A 23,841-nucleotide genomic window follows, 5' to 3' on the forward strand; every position below is an offset into this window, starting at 1 on the left:
CTAAGGGACCTACAGTTTATAGTGGAATCCACATTTTTGTCTTGGTAAATACAAATTGGTCTAATTATCAGGATAGTACTGCGGATAGTCGTAGTACTCACTCGTGCGGACGTTAATCCACACCAGAGAGTATCACATCCACAGTGCATGCCTATAAATATCCACAATTTGTGACCTCCTAGTAGCTGGATTACAGGACGACATTCATATAAGCTTAGGTAAAAGAATTTTTAGAAACATTTGATTTGGGAAACCTTACTTATCAATAATTATTAACAAATTATACATTATTTTAAATAATTTGACTGATGCTTTATTCTATCACAAAAATACGTTCTTTATTTTGGTTGTTTAAATTGTTTAATGAAGTTCTAAAAAGATGCTGTGATTAGTCATATTTAATTCAGGCAGTCCTTTTCTTTGAGGTAATTTTCACATTTATTTTTAGTGTTTACTTGTTATTACTTCATTGTATTGCTTGCAGTAAATAACACATTTATCAAATTTTATTTTAAACAGTAGTCCTTAAAGGTTGTCTGGAATATTGTTTTAGAACCCATACATTTGAATATTTTCTAAATAGGGCTCTTCTTTTCTTTCATTTATAACAACCCAAACTTTCTACTGTTGGGCCTCTCTTGATATTCAACCCGTCAACGCCAGGGTTGCAACATTATCCTTGAGAAACAAAAATTCCAAATCATAGAATGTATACCTAGAAGTATTTTGTTTATTTTAAAATTTTCAGCTTAAAGACACGGACAATACATTCCGAACCGGTTTCTAGTGTACTTTAGGGTTATCTTTACTGGTCATTCTATAAATGTTGCATGAAATGGTGACTCCGTTCATAACAAGTTGTGTCTAGTTGTGTTTCAGTTTTCAAGAATGCATGCACTAACTGTAAGTTGAGTCTTCTTGAACTAAGAAATAGATTTACATACTTCATAATATTTTTAAACAATTAGAACTATCTGAATCAAAATCCTAAATATTAATTGACAAGTTGTTTCTTGACCTTTTTTTCTCAGCACCTGTGCATCGCAGGGAAAATCTATGCATACTGTTAGAAATATATTTTCTAATCCTGAAATAAAAATACAGCGGTGAAAATAGAGAAGTCTGTACATCACATATTTTAGGTCGAGTTTACGACCTCTGCATGACCTCTACTATTTGTATAAATATCTACAGTTATTAGAAAACACCCCCACCGCAGCAAACCTGCAGACTAAATGAATTTCCATTTTCTTGAATTGATATACAATTAAATATATTTAAATAACATTTAAAATTTTTAGAATTTTCTCCCTAACCAATAACCGCACAAAGAATCTTCAATATACTAAATTATTTTGTTTAAGCTCAAAAAAATAGTTTTAAAAGAAATTGCTAAATTTTATATTTTTAGAATCAAAAATTGTAAAATCCAACTTTTATCCCATAAAACCCCCCATAAACCACTGTTTGCATAGTCTGATCATGCTGGTTTGGTTTGCAAACTCATTCGAATAAATGTAGGTTTACACTTAACACGTTTATACAAAATTTCATCAAAATCGAATCTTTTTGCTCAATTTATTGTGCTAACGTACACATATATATGAATTTGAACGGATGATGTTTTTGGCCTCTAGGGACCTCAAAACGAAAAAGCAAATCGGTCCCGGGTCCAGTTCTTACCATTTATACTATGGTAATAGCTTATTTCCTATCCAGGAAACACGGTAAAATTCATAAAATAATGACAATTAATTTTGAACTTGTGTGAATAGCTTTTTTATCTTTGTCAACGCCTAGAACTTAAATAAAGCCAAAAATACCCTTTTTATAGTTAATTTTACAATATGCACTTTACACATAGGTTTATATTGCTGTCTTATAGTCAATGCTTAAAGTAATAATAAAATCGAGAATCAATTATAGTATATTAACCGTAAAAATGTGGATTGGTGTTGCAGATACTTCTAGCTGTAGTGGTTGCAGAACATGCCCTCGCCTCTGTGGTCAGCCACAGCGACCCCTCAGCGTGTCAGCGAATCATCAAGTACATGCTGATCAACGCTTGTGGAGCGACCAAGCGAGAGTTCCGCACATCAATGGCGTTCCTAGCTTTGTCTGACGAAGAGATCGAAAGCCGTTATGAGGACATGGTGAAGAAACACAAGATCAAGGGAGTCGGAAAGGACTATGATGAAAAGAAGAATTGGCACTGGGAGACAATGAATGATATAGATGATTCCTACTTCAAGGGTCAGTATTTTTTTGAATCAAATGGATTTTTTTATTACATAAACTTAAGCCGCCCATTTTGGAAATGATTTACTGGTTGTGCAAGCTTTTACAATACAAATTGGTGTATGGAGCATTTATTAAATGTTTTTCTAACTAGCACAATTACCTACTTACTTGCATACTTGAAGTTTTCTGCCTGTGGTCCAGAGGCAGTAATTGGACAGGTCAATAAGTAAACTAATAAAAAATAGCTTAAAACTACATTATAGGCCAAAGTGCTCTGTTTTATGAAATTTAGAAAACCTTTCATATCATAGAAACCGTTTGTCGTCAGCAAAGATTTGACTTCTGTTTTGAATTTTGAGATTTTTCTGGATGTTTTGGTGTTATTTGGCAGTGCCTGAAAAAAGTTATAACTGGAATAGCGATGTTTTTGTTCAAAAAAATTTAGTCAGTTCATGAGCATGAAATCCCTTATTGTTTCTAGTGTTGTATTTGTGATCCGTGAAGTGAGGTTGAATTTGTTGTGATTTAAGTAAATAACTACTTATTCATGGATGAAAATGCATTACAGTCAAGAGGCCAATATTAAATTCAATTTTCTTTTAGATTCTCTTCAATATATCAAACCCTTGTACAAACGCCACAAGAGAAGTGTCATTGGCATGGGTCTTCGTATGAAGAATTACGCTGAAGCAATAGAACACGAGCGGAAAGGAAGCTTCCATTTCATTGGTAAAGTACAAAGTATTATTACTATGGTGTTTTGAATATAGGTAATTTTAATGACTTTGCGATAGAGAAGTTCTATTGCTCAATTGAAAATCAAATAAATCAATCAATTCCCTTCTTTGAGTAAAAACTTTGAAGTTTTTAAAATATTTGTAAGAACAATTTTAAAACAAAAATTACCTATGTTTTTGGCTGTGAGTATCAGAGGGCCTTTAACCTCCGATAGTCTCATAAGGCCAGTTAGTATGTTCATTGACTGTTGGACACTGAAATAGACTTCCCAGGACTAGCTGTCGCTAATGTTTTATTACAAAAGAATAAGTTGTGTCTGCCAGTTACAGAATGTGATAGTGTCTAAAATTCAGCTTTATACCTTATTTGTTCATAGGTGATAAAGTCATAACAGTTGCTATAGCTCAAAGTAGGTTGTTACATCAGTTTGACTTGGTGAACATTTTGTGTATTCAACAGAAATCAGTAATTTACATCAGCACAATCTGTCAGTGGTTCACATCAACTACAATTTTTTTTTAAACTGGTGACAACCTAGACATGGGTATGAAATGTCTATTTGAATGAATAGCCAAAGATTGACTAATAGCATAGCCTCCTAAAACACAAGGCCGCGGCAAGACAAAAGTGGCACTACAGCTGTCCCGTCAAACCAAAACAAATTTATAATGGAGAGTATAGGAAATGTTTATGTTTACATTTTGTTATTTCTGTTGTTACCATGGCAAAAAGCATGACGTTGCGATGTTGCCACACAACGCTGCGGCCTTATTTTAGAGGAGGCTATGCTATTAGACACTGAAGTAGACATCCCATCTATGGACCAGCTGTAGCTGTAGTTGAATAAATCATTTCCAGAGTGTGCGACAGTCTGCAGTAAATTTCTCCCATAGTTCTTATTACTGAGATAGGTGATGTGAAATAAAAGATGCTATACAATAATATATGCTTACAATAAGTCTTCCTATCAGTTTGACTTGGTTAAAAAGTTGGCATATTAACATTATTTTGTAGACTGGGACGGTGGTGTCATCCTGTAATCCAGCTACTAAGGTTGGGAATTGTTTATATTTATTGGTACCAGTATCATTGACTTTATATCTACACGTAGATATAAAGTCAATGCCGGTATGCACTGTGGATGCGATACTTCCTGGTGTGGATTAACACCCGCAATAGTGAGTACTACGACTAGCCGCAGTGCTATGCTGATAATTAGACCAATTTGTAAATTACAAAGCTAAAATGTGGTTCGGATTCCACTATAAACTGTAGGTCCTTTAGTTGCCATTGGCTGTATGGGTTATTAATTAACAGCTGTGTCTAAGGAACATGTTGGCCTTAGTCAGTAACAAGATTACAAGATAACACCACTCATCCTACACTCATCTCCATTCATAGGCTTAAAATACCTGCATTCGTATGGTTGTCATTTCAATTATAAGTATTAAAGTAACAGTAATCAGTAATTACATCAGCACACTCTATCTATGGCTCAAATCAACTACGTCCAGTTTAATTATAAAACTGACGACAATTTTAAGATGGAGATGGAATGTCTAGTTTTATCAATAGTCAAATCTGATACTTAGATCCTAATATTTCACAGGTCGCTTGCCATCAGAGAGAGAGGTAGGTGACAGGTCGCCGCCTCCAGGGGAGCTCAAAGCCAAATGCTGCGGCGGAGTCATCCTCTGTACTATGGATGACTTCCGTGGCTTCTGTGAATAACACCCTCCTTCGATACAGTGATTTTCTGTTATACAACATATTGTTAATAATTTGTTCAAGTATCATACTACACCTAGGCTATATATTATTAAGTATTTGTTATAAAATATTGTAGTAATAACATAGTGGTTATATAATGGTGGCAAGGTTACTGTTTAAAAATAGAATACTTTTTTATAAAGATTAATATAAAATTATAGCTATTTATTGACCCATAGTACATACAGGTATGACAATGTTCTTTAGGTATCCATTGTCAATGATTCAACTCTTGCAACCTTCTTTGAAAATGTATTATATTTCTGTTTGAACGTTTTTGTATTACTGGTGCCGATTAGAAATTACAAATAATCTCAATAATAACATATTTAAATGCAAACTGAAGTGTTTATTGTGTTTACCAAATTGAAATGTAACATTCCTTTGTTCAGTTGACTCAGTTTGCACAGTTTATACAAACTAATTATAGGTACTAGTATACCGTACGCAACTGATTGATGAATTGTCATTTCACCATTTTTTACTATTCGCTTTAATCTTCAGATTGAATACAATTTGTACAACACCTATCAGATGTTTATTTATTTATTTTTAAATATTTATTTACATAAAATTGTAGGTTATAAATCTATGACAGACCAGTATACAAATGCTTTTATTTTACTACAGTAATTGCAACAGCATTGTGGGTATTGGAAGAGTTACATTATTTATAATACAACATCAAAATTAAAAATTTTATGTGAATACTGTATATTTATTAGCAATATGATTTCTGACTCAGAGTCAGTATATTCTATTGACTCGCTTGAAGGTGAAAAGGGTGAATCAAACCTAAAACAGTGTAAGAAAACCAAAGAATTATCTAAAAAAACAAATTTGACAATACCTTTTTATCAAGGAGAGGTTTCGATTGAGGCTGTAAAAAGAAACATGGATAAAATCAAATCCAGAACCAAATCTTCCTCTCCCAATTGTTCTAGGATTAGAGGACAAAATAAATCACGTAGGATTAAATCAAGTTTAGAAAAAGCAAATAGTATTACCAATCAAGTAAGTTCAAGCAACAGTCATAACTTGCCACAAAAATCCATGCAATCAAATAGTACAGGCAGAATTTCAAGAAGGAATGACTTTGTTTTTGAAAACAAGAATTCTATAAGAGATAGGAATCGATCTGCCTCATACTTAGACCAATTCAGAAAGAAGAAAAGTTTGGATTCATCAAGTTATTCAACAGAAGGTTCAAAATTGTCCAGAGATAGGAGTGTGTCATTTGTTAGTTCTTTATCTGATAGTAGCAGAACTAGAATGAGTTCATCTGAGTTAGAGTTTTATGATAAACTCATGGTGAGTCCTAGAAATGAGCAACACACATTTAGTAAGGAACCTTTAGAGACAAGCACTTTGTTAATGGAAAACCCAATGAAATCTGCAGGGTATAAAAACCAAGAAAAAAGCACTAAGGTAAGAGAAAATTCTGCCTGATTCTTTTGAAGAGTGGTCTTAAATTTTATCTTATTTAAGTCCATGCTTTGTTTTTTCATATTTATGAAATGTAATGAATTTGAGACAAATAAAACAGTATTTAATGTCCTTGTAAGACATTGTTGGCAAATTCTCTTTCAATGAACATAACAAATGTCAGGTCAAGAAGCAGAAATCTAAAATAAAATATTCACCATCATGGCTGGCGAGAGCCATCTGGGGCCCCTGGGCTGAGCGATCCCGGGCCCCCTATTTCCCTGATTTAGTCCAGCCGCCTCCAAGTCATTTGTTACACAAAATAAATAACAAAAACATTTCTTAAATGCTTGATACTTTGATTAGTAATTCAAGTGCTCACAGTTGCAACTATATTCATGTCAAAAATTAAACAAGTCAAGACTTGAATTTCACAATTCAAGTCAAAAGTTACGTATTAAACTGGAAAATATCCTAAATTTTTTTTAATTTAGCAGATTAAATGTACAGAAAAAATGTTACATTTGACTGGACGGGTCCGGGGCTCTGGTTTCCCCTGTCCCATCCTCTAGCCGGCCCTGTTCACCATTTAATCTGGTTGTCCTTTCCTGTTGAAATTCCATGTTTCTCCAAAATACTCTTTGACCCAACACTGTGAAATGGATAGGAGATAGGATGTATATCCTACAATTATAGTGAAATTTGTGTATATACCAAATACCTACACAGAAAAATCCCTTTAATTGAAGTCAACAAATAATATGATTCCATATTGTTTTAATCAATATAGAGGGTGGAGGTGATGGGTAAAATTAATTCCCATGATTCAATGTTATAAAGAAGTAAAGTACAGTAATAACAATATAACGATTTATCAATATTGTCATAGTGAATATTCTGTAATTGTGGTCTAAAAAAATGTTAAATCAAAATAACATATAGCTGTAGTGGTAATTGTTTAACTTCACTCATTGTTTAATTTCTAGGCAAAACCAATTGTTTTAACCAGGATTGAAGTTGAGATGCCAGACGAACATAAAAGAGAGCTAGACAAGGTATGATGAGGGATTTTGAATTGTTTGAGTATTTACAGATTTTTCAGTACTAAGATTTAACTTAGCGAGACCCTAGAACAACAATAAAATAGAATAACGTCTTATATACATACCAAATTTAATACAGTAGTATTTTTGAAGTTACAAATGGCATCTTCATACCCAAATTGATCTCAAATTCAATGCACATATATATTTTAGGTGAGATATGTATAACATATTTAGTAAACACTTTATTTGTAAAGTAACAAATCACTTCTCAAACTAGCGTTAAGGGGGAAAAACTTGAACTAATCTCAATATTGTAATGATAATTGAGTATTATAATTTTTAAATTTTAATTAAAGTAAAAGACAGATACAGTAGAACTTCTGACACCTGAGTACATCACTATGTAAACTGTAAACTTAGTCGAACTCAATAAGTGTTAAAAGTGTTGGATAGTTTGAGAAGCATAAAACAAAACAACTGTTAGAGGAGCTAAAAATGGAGGTCAAAAGTTTTAAGTGAGGTTAAAGACAGCGTTTCTTGTCAAAGAAATGGTAAATTTAAAAAAAGATAAATTAAAAATTATGATAGTTATTCGTTAATTTAAACACTCATAACAGGTTTTATCGTTAAAGATTTGACGTCAGACAGAGATTTTCATATGGAGTAGTTCAACTATATGCTGGATACCGTACCTTTGAATAGTATCCAATATAGTCAATAATGGTTATACTATAAATCAAAATAGAAGTGTATAATCAATATTAAATTGATTACAGAAAAAAATGGTTGAAAGAAGAGATGTGTATGCTAACAGAGTAAAATTGATGAATCAAATCAAAATCAACCGGCAAAAGGAGAAAAGTAAATATGATAAGGTATTTTCAAATACTGTATTAAATTATTTTTGCAAATACAACTATCTCTAGTAACTCTAAAACCAGCACATTTAGTTCTATATTGATTCAAAATGAAGCTAATGCATATCAAACGTTCTCTTTTTGGGACAACACAGTGATAAGGTTTTGTAAATAATTGACTGAATATACACAAACTGAAAGTAGTAAATATTATCTTCATAATAAATAGGAGTGAGTATATACCACATTTTATTAGTTGACATATGATAGAAAACAGTATTTTGATTTTTAAACATAAACTGAAACTATGTCAAAAATTTGCAGAAAATTTTAAATTGGAAAAAAGAATATATATACAAAAAGTTTTCTCTGATTCTAGCTGCTTAAGTCTTGTCAAGGTGATGAAGTTCTCTACTTTGTAACGTGTAGTATCAAAATTTCAGTACCGTATACAAAATATTCAATGGTTGTACAGTAGCCTACACAGGATGGTTCATATAGGTGGTCTTGACTTACTCGCTTGTAGAGCAAATTTAGCATAAGCTTCAATACAATTTACTATAGAGTTTATACTTTTTAATGCATTCTGTCTTTTGTTAAATCCATGAGTATAACCATAGACAAATATAATTAAATATAGACCAACAGTTACTGTAGTCAGCAGTACTGTAGTGCTGCGGTTAGCATTAGTTCTGGCATAGTTACGGCGCACGCTACGGTACTTAACTACACGGCACCCCAAGTGGTGGACGCCAGAACATGTGCTAACTGCAGCACTGCTGTCGGTCTACAGTATATTTATTTCTATTCGTCTATGATATAACCATTGACATTGACTTCAAAGTAAAATACGAATAAAAGTACATTCCTTCTGGTAGACTTTTTCATTTATGAAAAGCAGAACCATGTTTTATGTGTTAATCATTTACCTATTTATTTTTTACTCGAATCTCTCATGATATTTGTTATTTTTATTTTAGTTTAATTCGATGGCCCCACCAAAGTTGAGTTTTGAAGACTGTTTTCTTCAGCTAACATCAAACAACATGAATGCCTCAATGCCAGATAGAAATTCATCAGGTTTTCCTCCACCAAGTGTAAGTATAGTTCCTTATAAAATCAGAAATTAGATTTTATAGGTGCACATTATGTAAATACCATAGAAAAAAATGTCTGCATACATTTTAAGCTTTGGAAAATAAAGCTTTGATAATTTACCAACCCTGACACATTAAACATACTCTTATTACTTACTGGTATATTAAACCTACAACAAATGCAATATACAAAAACCAACTATGATAATCACAATAACTAAACTTAAACTCTATGTATTTTAACAGGTAACACAGCCCAAGTTAAAACAGCCAAAAACGGAGAAACGAGTGATTCAAGAAAGAATTTTGCAAACAAGCAAAGGAAAAAGAACTGAAGTCAAACAAAATAACAAAACTGTAAATAATATAGAAATAGCCATCTTACAAGAGAGACACGAAAGAGAAAAATCTTTGATTGAATCCTTGAAGAATTTGTATTTGATAACATGACTTGTTGTTTCATTTAATATAATTTTAAAACTATAATGTTGAGAATTACCTTGCTTTAATACAGGGTGAACAACCTCTTTATTACAACTAGCTGTTACGCTGTTACCCACGGGCTTCACCCCATTTGACTTCATAAGTAGTTCATAGTTCATATCTATAGTAAGTTCATAGTTTTGCACAAGGTTTCTCGTCATGACGAACATTTTAAGTACCTATATGGTTTATGGGGGTGTGACTTGTAGTTATCTCAAAAGTTCATGGGTACTTTTGGCTTTATATGTAGATTTGTATTTAAGAACCTATTAGGTTTAGTTTCACGCCCATTTTTTGAAAGAAAAAACAACTAAGATTTTGTTATCAATTATCAATCATTGAGATGGGGACGCCACCTAGATGCGTATTTTAACCCAAATATGAGTGAATGATCAGTGTAGAATGGTGTGAGATGATCTGTGTAGCTTTGTTAGTGACTAAGATCAGCTGTACCGTTAGCCAGGATCATTTATTTAAAGCCCATGATCAGGAACAGCTGGGTCCAGTATCCAGGCATGCACATCTAAACACTTAACTGGAAACAGAGGCTTAAAATAGCGTGTATGGCTCAAAATTCAGATAGCATATGTAATAATATACTGTAGTAACGTATTTCATTAATACATTCGTCCATCTCCAATCCGTATTGATGTCTGAGTAAAATTAACAAACATCAAAATATGAACAATCATAATTACCTACCTGACTTTCAAATTTGGCTGAAGTTTTGGTATTTTTATTTAATAGTCCCAAAAGTGATTTTGGGCAAGATAGTGGTTTATGAACATGAGCGAGGTGAAGCCAAGCGTGGAAAAGACATGGGAGGATCTACATAAGGACATGAGGATCTACTTCATGACAAGTGGTGAACAATACTTTTCATCAGGATGCAAATAATTACACAAAGCTTTTTATAAAAATAAAATAAAATACAAGAGCTTCTATATTATTCCATTGTTTTGTAGCTGTCCGTAAAGTTGTTATAGTGTAGATTTACTATTTATTTAAATGTCAGTTGTTTAAACAAAAGAAACATACATTGCCATTGTTGTGCTAAATGGGAATTTTGTTTGTTTGGGTGAGAAAAAAGCTTGTTTGGGACAGATAATGTACAATATTGTTTGGAAAGGAAAATTAATGTTTAGGATTGGCAGAATCATATGTTTTGATAGATTGGAAATCAAAGGTTTTAGTGAAGCTTGGCTTCAACTTTACGCTTTACTAAATTTACTAATCCATTTACAGAAATTAGAAATTACAACAAAATAAAAAAAAGAAAATAGGAAAAAAAACAAAAATAGAAAAATAGAAATTAAAACAATCAGATAATTTGATTTAAAAAATGACATCTTCATAGATACGATCAAAAAAATATTTGTTCAACAAAATAACATAAAAGCTAATAGAAAATGTAAACATTCATTCACAAAAACAAAGAATGAATCAATAATAATAACAACGACTGGTAAATATAATAACATGTGAATGATCCTCCAAATAATTACATATTATCAATTTTAATTAGAACGACAAAATAAGTAAATTCTAAAACAAAAAACATATCCCGGACACTAAACTAACTATAGAGAGGATCTGGCCCTAAACATTGTAAGGCACTGGTGACTACATAAAACCAAAACTTGCCCATCTCCTGGCCAGCCCACCTGGCTTCTTCTCTAAAAAAACAACTCCCCCTTCCAATGCCAGGGGAGCCTCAAGGTCGTGTATTTGTGACCGTGAGAGGAGGGGGGGGGGGGGTTCAATGTTCAGTAAGTAGCACAAATTCACAATCAGCTTAGGTATAGTGCAGTGTTCAACTGTTCAGAGTTCAGACTATTCAATTCCAGTTGTTCATTCATTTACTAGATGGCAGTAGTGTTAGTGTTTTTAGTGACTATGTGAAAGAACCTTGTGTAAGTTGTCAGAATGTTAAGTTGTCAGCAATTGTAATTAACAATGATTGTGTTCTTAACAATGGTATATAGACACTGAAGGTAATTATGTAAATGAATTATGTTTTTATGCATCTTAAAATCATGGTTTTATCAAAATATTTTAAGTTAGCAATTTGATTTATAAATATATGTTGGTTGGATAACATTTTGTTTGGTTACTGGTGATGAATTAACAATACCTGAGTAATTTGCTTAGTAGTTATTTCCGCCTGGTAAAATTCTTTACAGTATTTTTTAAAGGCTTATATAATTTTAAAAAGTTTTTATTGAAGTGGGTTTTTATGTTAATTAATTTGACTGTATTGATCCCTAACTAAACGTTTTAGTTAAATTATTTTAAATGTTTTTATTACTTAACGGTGGTGAACAATCAATAGGTAGCTAATGAAATATCTCTCAAATTTAACAAATTTATCAATAATACACTAATATTGAAATTTATACTGAAACTGTTATGAATATTCTCTATCAAACTCAGTTTAATTTAGAAAATGCATGATTGAGTTTTTATTGCATAAAACCTGTGTATAAACAATTAAGGTGAAAATATAGGTAAAATATTTAATTGTTTTCTCGAGGAAACAAAATTAAGCTGATTTGTTTGATTTATTAAAATGTTCAAAATTGATTTTTCACGTAAACACACTCCCATTTACATTTACTGTTTTCTTTTATTTTTTTTCTTCTGAGACAAAAATATATTTGAAATTGTTCAGTGCCCACACTGACATTTCTGCCCTCAATATGGTAAAAATTAAAAATAAATTTAAAAAAACTATTAATAAAAAATTATTGGAAAATATTGGGTGTAAAAAAGCAAATGTATACCATTGACTGTACTTTGACTACTATTGGATACTTTCCCAGCTATATAGACCAGCAGTCGCCAATTTTTTATTCTATAAAAAACGTAGTTGTGTGAGCCAGTCACAGAATGCGCTTGTGTCTAAAAAACTATATTTTACTGTATTTTTTGTTGCTAACCAAGTTGTTGTTGACCAAGTTGGGGGGAGCGAGCTGGTCTAGTGGGTAGTGGCGCGGGACTCCGGTTCCTGGAGTCCCGGGTTCAAATCCCGCCAAATAACCAATTAAATTTATCTAAGTGATAATGCCGTAACCCCTAGGTCTAACCTGATTCCTGATGTAATTCGAAAAACAATTCCGGGCTCGTGCCTAGTCTTTGTCTTAGGACAAAAAAAATTTGAATTAAAAATTAAAATTATTTTTTTATTCAACAGGAATAAGGTATATATATCAGCACAATCTGTCCGACTATTTTGATTAAAAAACTGGCGTCAATTTTAATAAGGAGATGGAATGTCTGGTTTAATAGATAGTTAACGATTGCACTAACAAATTTAATTTGTTTGCTTTTAATTGAGTTATTGAAAAAAAATGAATACATATTTTATGCAATACCAATTTTAGATTTTTTTTAAATACAGCCTACCTACTATATTAGTCTATTAGCTTTTCCCTTCAAAAATACCCACAAGCAAAACTAAAAATAATATTTCACACTAAAATCATACACCTGGTTATAAGTGGGGTGTATTATAACCAGTGAAGGTTGGGCAAGGGGGGTAGCTAGGGTGGGAAATCAATAACAGTAAACCAGCTGGTCAACAGACATACTAGAATGGCTGCTTCTCTCTTGTAGGGCTTATAATGTAGAAACACTCATGAATTTGGCTGTTATAGTGAGGAAAAGGCGGCCTTTTGGACCAATGATTCAGGTGGGTGATAACAAACATTCATACATTACAGGGATTAAGGGATGAGATTGCGAACACAACTTATTCTTCTCTGTGAGCAATGCAGTTATATACCTTCTTAGGGCACAGTTAGTAATTTTAATGAAAAGACACTGAAAGCAAAGTGTGCATTACAAATTAGGTAATTGGTGAAATTTAAAAAAGGGGGAAAATGCTAATGATAAGAAGGATAAATTATGTATGTTATCACAATGATAACAATTGTTAGGTCATGCAAACACAAATACTCACTGTAACTGTTACTAATTGTAAGTGGATAAATTTGTTTTGTAATTAAAAAATTAAAATATTCAAAAAGAATTGATCGCTGAATCTAAGACCCGAAATTGTTACAATCCAGGTTGTAATACTATCTACTGTAGATGTTTTCTTACCACATTCAAGATAAATAGGTAGTTAGCTACAACCAATGAAATCAATTGATGCATAATTGCGACACATGCAATTGTATTTCATCAAAGTTCACAACTTTGAGTTTACAACATATGACTTTTACTCCCTAGGGACTAAAAAGGCTTTTTTACTCCCTATTAAGTAAAAGGGCTACTTAAGACCCTCAACGCACGTATTAAAAATGGCTATTTTCGCAGCAGTATGACAAAACCTTCTTTAAATCACCGCACAGATCTGCAGGTCCGTAGTTGACTTTTTATTTTAAAGAAAAAAACCTTGTGTCTAGGTTGGATGCCGACTATGGAACCTGAGCCTAGTGAGTGTGATGGTCCTGACAGTATGCAACATTCTTCTGACAGTTCGTCTGCTACACTCGGAGTGTCCCTCTAGTCCCTCTGTCCCTCGGCCTCCCCCCGCCCCCGTCCACGTCGAGCCCCTCGCTCCCTGCCCCCTCTCTCCTCCATGCAACTCTTCCACCTCGCCTTTCCTAGCTGTGGACCCTCGTCTGGGCCGCTGGGATGCCACAAGACTTTTCAAGATGTTCGACTCGGTTCTTGTCGGAGACCTGTTTACTGAACTTTCACTCAAGTAAGGAGAGTCATTTATTTTTTATATTTGCTAGGATTGTTCCTTGATTTAAAGGTTGGGGAAATTGATGAATAAATTATAACAAACAGAACAAATTGTATGAATCAGTTAGTGATAATATAACTAAAATAAAAAATAGTTATCTTAAAGGATAAGGCATAGAAAGTCAATCTGGTTGGAACAGTGTTTTGATTAAGAATCAAATTTCACTTTTATGGGTTTAACCTATTTAGAAACATTACATTTTATCGAGACTAACATTTTAATAAGCACTGCAGACTCAAAAATGCTCAAGTGTAGGGAAATCAGTCATGCAAAATCTTTTTTCTCCCCCCCCCCCCCCCCCCCCCCCACTATAGCATGGGAGTACAAGTACACATAGTTAAAGAGCCAATGCCATATAATAAATTCCAAATGCAATCAAAAGATTTGTCACCAATGTATATGAGAAATATATCAGCTAAAAGTGGAATTTAAATGTTATCTAACTGTATTCCAAATCATTAATTTTTTCAGCTGAATGCAGTGTTTATTTTTGAATATCAACAATGTCTTTATTGATTACATTTTTGTTATGTGTATGTTTCAAATGTGTAGTTTAGTTGCATTGTATACTCTTGTCTAACATTAGTGCTACTGACAGGTTCAAGGTAACCATTGCTACGCAGAGTTCTCTAGAGAAGTTACATTCCCTTGTCCAAGTCTCCCATCACTGGGCTGGACCCATCTCCGCAGCTCTCTACGCGGCTGGCGATCACGAGTACAGACTTTTACAGGGTGAGTACTACTTGTTTGTGTCAATTAATATAGTTTAAAATAGGGATGAATTTTTTTTTCTGCAACAAAAACTTTTGTTTTTCAATACATGCCTTGTAGGGCTAAAGAAGTTGTGCAAAACTTTGATATCCGAATCCATTGAAACATTGATTGTTAGAATCCATATGGAAAGTTTGGGTTTGTCTAGACTTGGTTTGGTTATCGATTGAATCCATATTTTGATGTTCGATAATACGGTGGAGTCAAATATCAACGTTTTGCAGAACTTCTTTAGCCCTGCGATGCATATATTGAAAAACGTCCATAGCAAAAATAATTAAAAGGAGTCAAGGACACCAAGATGTACATGTTTCTAACTAAAAAAATTTGTGTTGCTTCCAAATATTGAATTGGCTGTTTGTAAAACTATAGTAAAAAAAGTCAGAAATAATTTTGTTACCGGTAGTTAATTTATAAAGTTAAACGCTGTACAAAATTATACTTTTGTGATTTAGTTTGCTTTTAAATAATGGCACAGTACGACAAAAACTATTTTTCATCACACAGGCCAAATGTTACTTTTTGACCACCGCTTATTTCCCAACATCCACTCTGTCTTGGTAGTTCAACTTGGAATGTTAACATGTTTTGTCGAAAAGTGTAATTTTAGACCGTAGGTACGGGTAAAATATATTGCACTGCATTTTTTTTTGTATAGTACTTTAGGATTATGTTGCTCTTGATGGATTGCAATTTATTTTATACTAGTGTTTTACAAGTTATAAACGAGAGATCCTTTATGTGGAACGTTCTAGTGGTCTTATCTTTTGAGTAAATAAAACTTGTAAACTGTTTAAAGGCAAATTACAGCTGGTGAAAATTCTCAATACTTAAATGAATTAAGTGGTGTCAAATGATCATTAGAAGTAGGGTGTGGTGAAAACCACCTAGAAGGCATGGCCTGGAGTTAATATTAAAAAATACAATCAATATATCCCTTAAGAAGTGGGACGAAACTACCCCTTCCCCCATGCCTCTTCTAATCACTAACCCCTGCTTACACAATTTTCATGAAATTGTTAACTTTTTAATGAAAAACAAATACAGTAGGAACATTTTTTTTATGAACTTTCTTTATAGATGCTGAATTGTATCTTTTCTATAATTTTGTTTATTAGTAGGTAGGCCTAGGTTTTTTATTTAGACCCTGAGAGCATATTTTCAAAAATTATACCTAAAACATTCTTGGGATTTTTCAGGGTGCCGAAGCCAATCCCTGCAAGTCCCATATTTTTAACTTGGAACATTGTGTGAAAAAACCAAAATGGAAGTCAATAAGGATTTACCGAATTGTATACCTTTTCCTGTGCATATTAATAAGCTAAAAAGACCAATAGTGTCTCTGCTAAATGAGTATATAGTTGAAGAAGATTTTACCTACGATGTTTTTGAAACATACAAAACTGGAATATGCCCAATGGTTACCATTCCTGAAAATCTGGCGGAACTTCATTCTGGTTTAGAAGATATGTTACATGTGATTAGGCTTGTTTCTTTGAGATATGACATTGGGAGGGATGCATTGAGGATTGCTATCCATTTATTTTACAGAATAGTACTATTAGAAAAAAACTATTACTATCATGACTTTATTTTATATTACGAGCAATATAACAAATCTTGGTTAGTTTTCTCAGAAGAATACCACAGCAACTATAAAGAACTGCAAGATTCACCATATGAGGAGGATGAATCTCATAGGAATCATATGAGATCAAAATCAGAAACAAATAATCACACTGAAGAAGCAACATCTTTTAAAATCCTTTCAAATTCCGTCAAAAAAATTGATCTAGGAACAGATCGATCATTTTCTGGTGCATACGCTAGTGATGTAAATAATTTTGATGATAATACAAGCTCAATGATTTCCAGTTTGGAACTAGAAAATGGAAAGAAGTTAGATGTTTATCCTGATAAGCAAAAAGTTCTGGCACAGTTGAAAAATGTAAATCATAAGATAAACAAGAAATGTTTTTATATCGATAGGACGGAGTGTTCAAAAGAGTGTTCACATTCTCAGTTTGTACGTTACCAACTGTACAGAACCGGAGATTTCCTGATGGCCACAGGAGATGACGGCGATGAATATAGACAATGCCATTGCTACAGAATGAAAACTTCTGTAGTCCGAGACATTCACCCGTGCTTCAGAGATCTTGCGTGGGGAACTAAACATCTTTGCTTGTACAGATATTGGTGCTTCGTCAACTGTTATATTAGGAGTAAAAGTCTAGAAATGCTAAAAAGTATTCATCCTAACATCGAGATTTTAGAAGAGGGATTTTTAGCTCCATGTATTATGAATAATCCCAAACGGTTGACACTGAAGACTACTGCTCTTAAATGTCTCGTTTTAAACTACTCGAGCATTTGAAAACGTAGAGGAGACCTAACGGATGGGAATTCCTTAGTGTAACACGTCCTTAGAAGTGGACGTTTTTTTACACTCAAGGCACCAGAGCTACTTTATCATTGCATCATCCCATGGTAATAATACAACAATACAACTTCAAACCACAGTAATTATTTCTAGTCAGTCTTATATAATAAAATTAAGTGGCAGCGCCAACAATGCAGGGGTTCTCTAGGAAAATACTCGTACTTTTGGGCCCTCAATGTAAGCTATATTTGTAAATAAAAATAAACCATAGGTCTTTCATAATCTTAATAAATTTTGTGTAGAAACTAAGTATGATTTTTTTCTACAACAGTGTGATTTATGACGCCATAAAAATTTAAATTGAAGCCTTAGTTACATCTCTTGGTCTTCTTATCTCCTCTCAGCTGTTGGATGATCCATCTAACCTGATTCACCTGGCTCACTCAATAATAATGTCTCACTAATGGTATTAACCAATTTTTTGAAGTAATACTTTTTACCGGTACTGAAATGTTTACAACTCTCCCTAATCTACCTCATTATTATTATTTTTGCTTGACCCAGCCACCATCAAGTCTCCAGCCTGGTTACATCTTATTCATACTACACAGCAGAATTGGCCTGATCTAGTATAAAGCTATGAACAAAACTTTACTGGAAAATGGAAAAATTAAAACTATAGAATTTTGACTATAAATGAAAACTGAGCAAACTAAACAAAGTATTTACTTAAAAAACAATAGATCCTTCTTTTATAAGATCATAAATTTAACACACTGTCTTAGTTCCTTCATGTGGGCAGTTTTACCTAAAATTATCAGTAACTACTCAACTCATATACCATATGGTATTGTACTAAATCCAGTCTCATTCTGATTGTATTGTAAACTAGCTGTGTGCCCGTTATACGCACGGGGATCTAATAGTAGTCAGTCGAATGTGACAAAAATCACACAATGTTGGGTTTTTGGACATTTATAATTTTATTTCTTAAGTAGGTACCTAGGCCATGTATTCTATGGAAAAGTACCAGTATCAAGGATTGTCGTTAAAAAGATTGTTATTAATAAATATTAATAACAACCTTTTTAACGACAATCTTTGATACTGGTACTTTTCCATAGAATACATGGCCTAGGTACCTACGCTGTATGGTCCAGCGATTGCATCACACGGTGAGTAGAAACAGAAAGTGACCCATTGGAAAAGCGAGTTTGGCATCATCCGTAAACCTCTGTTACAATCACCCACTGCAGTTGTGATTTTTTTACTTTACATTTTACACAGTCGCCATTGAAGCGCGTCAATGAGTGGAAACCTTGTTCGTAAGCTATTGGCGACGATCTTTAAGTGTCCCAGCCCTATACAACACTGATTCAAGGTCTTTTTTCTGGTTATCAAAACTCAAGAACAATTTTGCACACAGAGAATTTCATCTGGTTCCTGACCTGGATGATGCCTAGTCATTTAATTTCATTAACGGTTACACTATAATATTGCACTTGCGATTAATATCATATCATTCATATCATTCCTAGCATTATGTAGGAAAAACGTTTTAATCTCACTTGGTTGGGATTTTCTTTCAAAACGTGATCGGAAATGGTTGTGGTATTTGTAAACATATCAGTAACAGCTAGAAAAAAATAATCTTGATCCGAACAGCTGTTCGTTATTTCATAGATGATTATTTGATAAAAAATTTGACAAAAATCGCACAAAACTGAATTTTTGAACGTCCGTAATTTTATTTACAAAGTAGTGAGGCCATATTTAAATAGGTAAAGACACTCTCGCAAATCCAGTGAATACATGAAAATGACTTTGATCTTGATAGGTACAGTACTCTCGTTTTCATGGAGAAGATTGTGTAAAATGCCATCTTGAGTGTTACAGACAGACAGACAGAAATAGAGATAAGACTTGTTTCTGCCTCTTTAATGTACAAAACATAAAAATAACCTAAAAATATATAATTCTGAGCAATGTACAGACAAAACTCTAATTTTATTTATATAGATTATGGAAAATCATTTCTATATTGCCTTGAAACTAAAAAATCAAACTTTAAAATAGGTGCAAATGATCATTTTTTTAATTGTGTTTATTTTTTTATTTGGTTTGCTACAAAATGCTTTGAAACATTACTTTCAAATAATCATCTCCTGTAATGTGGTTGTTCATGACCACTCAGTCCAATTTTATATTATTTACTTTGTCGAAGAAATTAGCACAAATGTTTGTTTTACCATTAAATTGGTCCGCTGTCACTACAAATAATTTTACTCTTTATGAAACTTGTCAGTTAAATTCAATCAATATTTTAAACAAAATTGTGTTTTTCCCATTGATAACGATTTCATCAAAATAACTACAGTGCAATAAATCTTTTAAAAATTCAAATGTGTCCAACAATTTAGTCTGATTTTCCATTTAACCAGCGTCAATGTTTGTAACCAAGATATTTTTCAGGTTATGTAAATTTCCTAAGACGATGCTACAAACCGGTCAAGGAGCGAGTCAGTTTTCATCTGATTTTTCCAAAAGACAAACTTCCCAAGTCACAAGTGACGGCCGAGAGGTCAGAACACTTGGACTGTTTGCAGCCCGAAGGTGCTCTCAACCAACTTCTCCGCAAGAGGCCAACAGACGTTGTGCGGTGGCGACAGAGAAATCCTTACCCACAAAACCACATGAGAAACTTGGCGAGGAAAAACTGCCAAACTCTCTACGTGTTTCTCACAGATATCGATATCATCCCAAGCGCTCATTTAGCAGAAAGCTTGGACTCTTTTCTCAGCACTGCTCACTGCACTGGCAACTGTGCTTATGTGATACCCACTTACGAACTCGACGAGAGAGTTCGCTTCCCGAGGAACAAGAGTGATCTGATCCGGTTGGCTAACAAAGCTTTGGCTCAACCGTTCCACCACAAAGTCTTCATTTACAACCAGTTTGCTACAAACTTCTCGAGGTAATTCGAGGCCTTATTCAAGAATAAGTTGTAAATAAACATTTTTTTTCTTTTTTTTCTTAATGGTTTTAAAAGAAAGTGACACAAGTTGTTTATTTAATCTTCCACTTTTGATTGACACATATGTTGCATGAATTTGGATGAGAAAGACAGTGAGTGACATTGCTTGTCAGGAGTCTATTGATGAAGGTTACCAAATTGACATAACTTAAATAAACTACAACTATAGGTTATTGAGTAAGGTACATGTACTTTTTTATTAGGAAAAACTAACCAGTACTTAAAAAAGTTTTAGTCCACACAATTGTAGTTTGTTGGGTGATTTCCAGGTGGGAAGATGACTTGAATGATCAGGTGCATGTCAGCCATAACGTGACTAATTTTGAGTTTCTGTACGAACCATTTTATGTGGCACAAGACACAGTTCCATCTCACGATGAGCGATTCTTGGGCTACGGGTTTACACGGAACACTCAGGTAAGTTAATGATATAACAATTTCTCTACTCGTTGATGTTTAAACTTTAAAATGTTAGGCCTACACCACTTATACTAGTACATAAAATAGACCGGCTTCAAAAGTATTAATATTCAACCTTATTTTGAGATAACATGGTGAAGAACAATGAACATCCTTAACCATCATATCCAATACAGTAGAAGAATGAGATTAGCATTGTCTTTCCTGGGATTTATTAAATGTTCAATTGATATCAACAGTTCTTTGCACAACCTTTTACGATCATACATCGTCAACTATCATTGAAGTATTTTCTAGTTAACTTGATATGACTGTGAAAGTGTATAAATTTTAGAGATATTGATGTTTTCCATTGTTTTAGAGCATGATTAATGGTGAAGCGTAACTGTTTCTTTCATATACAAGTTTGTTTCTTAGTGATCTCCACGTTCTGAGCTCAACATATATTACAGAATAAATTAGAGAGGTCTTTATTCAACAAAAATAATAGTGGGGGTAAGACGTTTTTTATTTTAGCATCAATGATGCCATCTGATAAAACTCCATTTATTATTTTCTTAGCCTAGGGTAAATTTTTCCACCCTTTGAGAAATCTATATAGGCAAGCTGTAAAATGTCTTTCTTGTTTGAAAATTACTTTTGATAGGGATTGCTATTACTTCATGATGGCAAGAACATTATGCAGTCGAACAACAACGAAAATATAACTAATCCTGTGGGAAAAAAATGACGAATCAATATTATTTTTTAATATGTGATTAAGGATCCAATTGAGAGGGGTAGACAACTGGGTGTATTTTAACCCAAATTTTAATGTAGAAAATAATGAGATGCATTATTTAGCTTTATAAGCAAGATCAATTGTTGCTTTTACCAGGACCATTTATTTATTAGCCCATTGATGACTAACTACTAAACCACTTTCGAACCATTAATGATGTAAGCTGATGAACAGGTGTACGAGATGTACGTGGCAGGCTACCAGTTCCAAGTGCTCTCTCCAGTCTTCACCTGTCATTGGGGACTACAGACGCGCAAGGGCCGACCTTCATGGCGGGAGAAGCAGAACAGCTCCAACCGCAGGAAGTTCGACGTCTTCAAGAGAGAAGTGTTTGCGAGGTACCACAAGGATCCATTACACATGGTCCAACAATCACCCGACAACCCTTCCAAGAAAGTGATTCCGTTGAGGATTGTCAATCCGGCTCAAAACAAACAATAAATTGTAAGAACTATATTTGTGTCGTTTGATGTTTACGTACTTAATGGTTGTAACCAAGTCAGATAAAAGTGATAAACAAGACTGGATATTGTAAATCAATAATACAGGGTGCAACAATAATACTCAGTACTAGCACCTAAGGTTAATTGGTTGGTTGATACATCAAGACCAATTATATGTAAATTAGGCTGTGGTAGTATATGTTAAGTAGCTTTAATGTATTGTTACCTTTTATAAGTGGGAGTGTGAATAATGAGATATAAGTTAGGTATGATCCTATGTAAGGAGCTTGTTTATTTGAATAAGGAATTTATTTGTTATGTACGAGGGTTGTTTTCTAAGTAAGGGCCGGTTGCGTGTATAGTCCCGTAGTTCGCGCGGATGCCGCAACAATCCACCGCGCCACTTGCCGGCATCCTCCCGGTTCACACTGATGCCATTTGCAGCTTTGTAGCTGACGTGTACGCATTGCTGTGCTACTTTATAATGTTTACGATTATTGAATCGCCCGCCGCGTGTGAGATACGGTCAGTGATACGTTTTTTGACCGCAAGAAGCCTATCAGCTGCAGAAATTCATCGTCAGTTAACAGAAGTTTATGGCTTGAATGCAATGAGTGAAGGTAAAGTTCGACAATGGGTTAGGGAGTTCAAAAAAGGCCGTCAAAACGTCCATGACGAAGAACGCTCAGGCCGGCCCTCTGTGATCACTGATGATTTGGTGGCTGCAGTCGAAACAAAGGTTCGTGAGGACAGAAGATTCACAATTTCCACTCTTTCTTTGCAATTCCCACTAGTTTCAAGATCTGTTTTGTACAAAATTGTGTCTGAAAAGCTAAACTTTAAGAAATTGTGTTCTCGGTGGGTACCCAGACTCCTCACAGAGGACCACAAAGTGAAGAGATTTGCCACTTCATTGGACTTTTTGACTCGTTACGACGAAGAAGGGGATGACATGTTGAGTCAAATTGTCACTGGAGATGAAACGTGTGTATCTCATATCACTCCCGAAAGCAAGCGACAATCAATGGAATGGCGACACACAACCTCACCCGTCAATGTCAAAGCCAAACAGACTCTGTCAAAGCGCAAGATTATGGCAACTGTGTTCTGGGACCGGCGCGGTGTTTTGCTAGTGGACTTTATGCCACGAGGAACGACGATCAACTCAGATGCCTACTGTGCAACTCTAAAGAAGCTCCGCAGAGCAATTCAAAACAAACGGCGCGGCATGCTGACAAAAGGAGTTTTGCTTCTGCACGATAACGCTAGGCCTCACAACTCTCAAAAGACTCGGGATTTGATTGATTCTTTTGGCTGGGAAGTTTTGGACCATGCACCATACAGCCCCGACCTTGCTCCTAGCGATTTTCACCTTTTCCGGTACCTGAAACACCATCTTGGCGGGCAGCGCTTCAATGACGACAATGAAGTGAAAGCGGCCGTGAACTCTTGGCTGTCGGAGCAGGCGGCCGAATTCTTTGAAGAGGGAATTAAAAACTTAGTTGTACGTTGTGACAAGTGCTTAAGAGGCGGCAGGAGTCAACCACCACGCTACTGGCAGGGCCTGCTATTTAACATGGGACTAATTTACTTTTC

At 34.1% G+C, this 23,841-nt stretch overlaps 2 protein-coding genes across 5 annotated transcripts; both read left to right on the forward strand.

The window, feature by feature from the left end:
• Nucleotides 1-812: 812 nt before the first annotated feature.
• LOC128986559 (uncharacterized) lies at nt 813-9,660 on the forward strand. Of its 2 annotated transcripts, XM_054406988.1 has the most exons (8): nt 813-903; nt 1,962-2,253; nt 2,845-2,970; nt 4,589-6,177; nt 7,161-7,229; nt 7,997-8,095; nt 9,058-9,174; nt 9,421-9,660. In XM_054406988.1, the coding sequence occupies exons 1-4, from the start codon at nt 889-891 to the stop codon at nt 4,708-4,710; spliced, it is 555 nt and encodes a 184-aa protein (XP_054262963.1). In that variant the 5' UTR covers nt 813-888; the 3' UTR covers nt 4,711-6,177; nt 7,161-7,229; nt 7,997-8,095; nt 9,058-9,174; nt 9,421-9,660. The 2 variants fall into 2 exon arrangements, with proteins under 2 accessions (XP_054262963.1, XP_054262962.1); XM_054406987.1 differs by lacking the exons at nt 813-903; nt 1,962-2,253; nt 2,845-2,970 and having other exon boundaries at nt 4,719-6,177.
• Nucleotides 9,661-11,457: 1,797 nt separating this feature from the next.
• On the forward strand, nt 11,458-22,734 carry LOC128987267 (beta-1,4-glucuronyltransferase 1). 3 transcript variants are annotated; one of them, XM_054408025.1, is made up of 6 exons: nt 11,458-11,651; nt 14,067-14,368; nt 15,012-15,145; nt 20,040-20,541; nt 20,871-21,018; nt 21,977-22,734. In XM_054408025.1, the coding sequence occupies exons 2-6, from the start codon at nt 14,106-14,108 to the stop codon at nt 22,241-22,243; spliced, it is 1,314 nt and encodes a 437-aa protein (XP_054264000.1). In that variant the 5' UTR covers nt 11,458-11,651; nt 14,067-14,105; the 3' UTR covers nt 22,244-22,734. The 3 variants fall into 3 exon arrangements, with proteins under 3 accessions (XP_054264000.1, XP_054264001.1, XP_054263999.1); XM_054408026.1 differs by having other exon boundaries at nt 11,458-11,570; XM_054408024.1 differs by lacking the exon at nt 11,458-11,651 and adding an exon at nt 13,246-13,348 and having other exon boundaries at nt 21,977-22,243.
• The last annotated feature ends 1,107 nt before the right edge of the window (nt 22,735-23,841 follow it).

Source organism: Macrosteles quadrilineatus, unplaced genomic scaffold, assembly GCF_028750875.1.
Source record: "Macrosteles quadrilineatus isolate MER2022 unplaced genomic scaffold, UCM_ALF_1.0 Scaffold_2__2_contigs__length_208266976, whole genome shotgun sequence".
Classification (NCBI taxonomy): Eukaryota; Metazoa; Arthropoda; class Insecta; order Hemiptera; family Cicadellidae; genus Macrosteles; species Macrosteles quadrilineatus.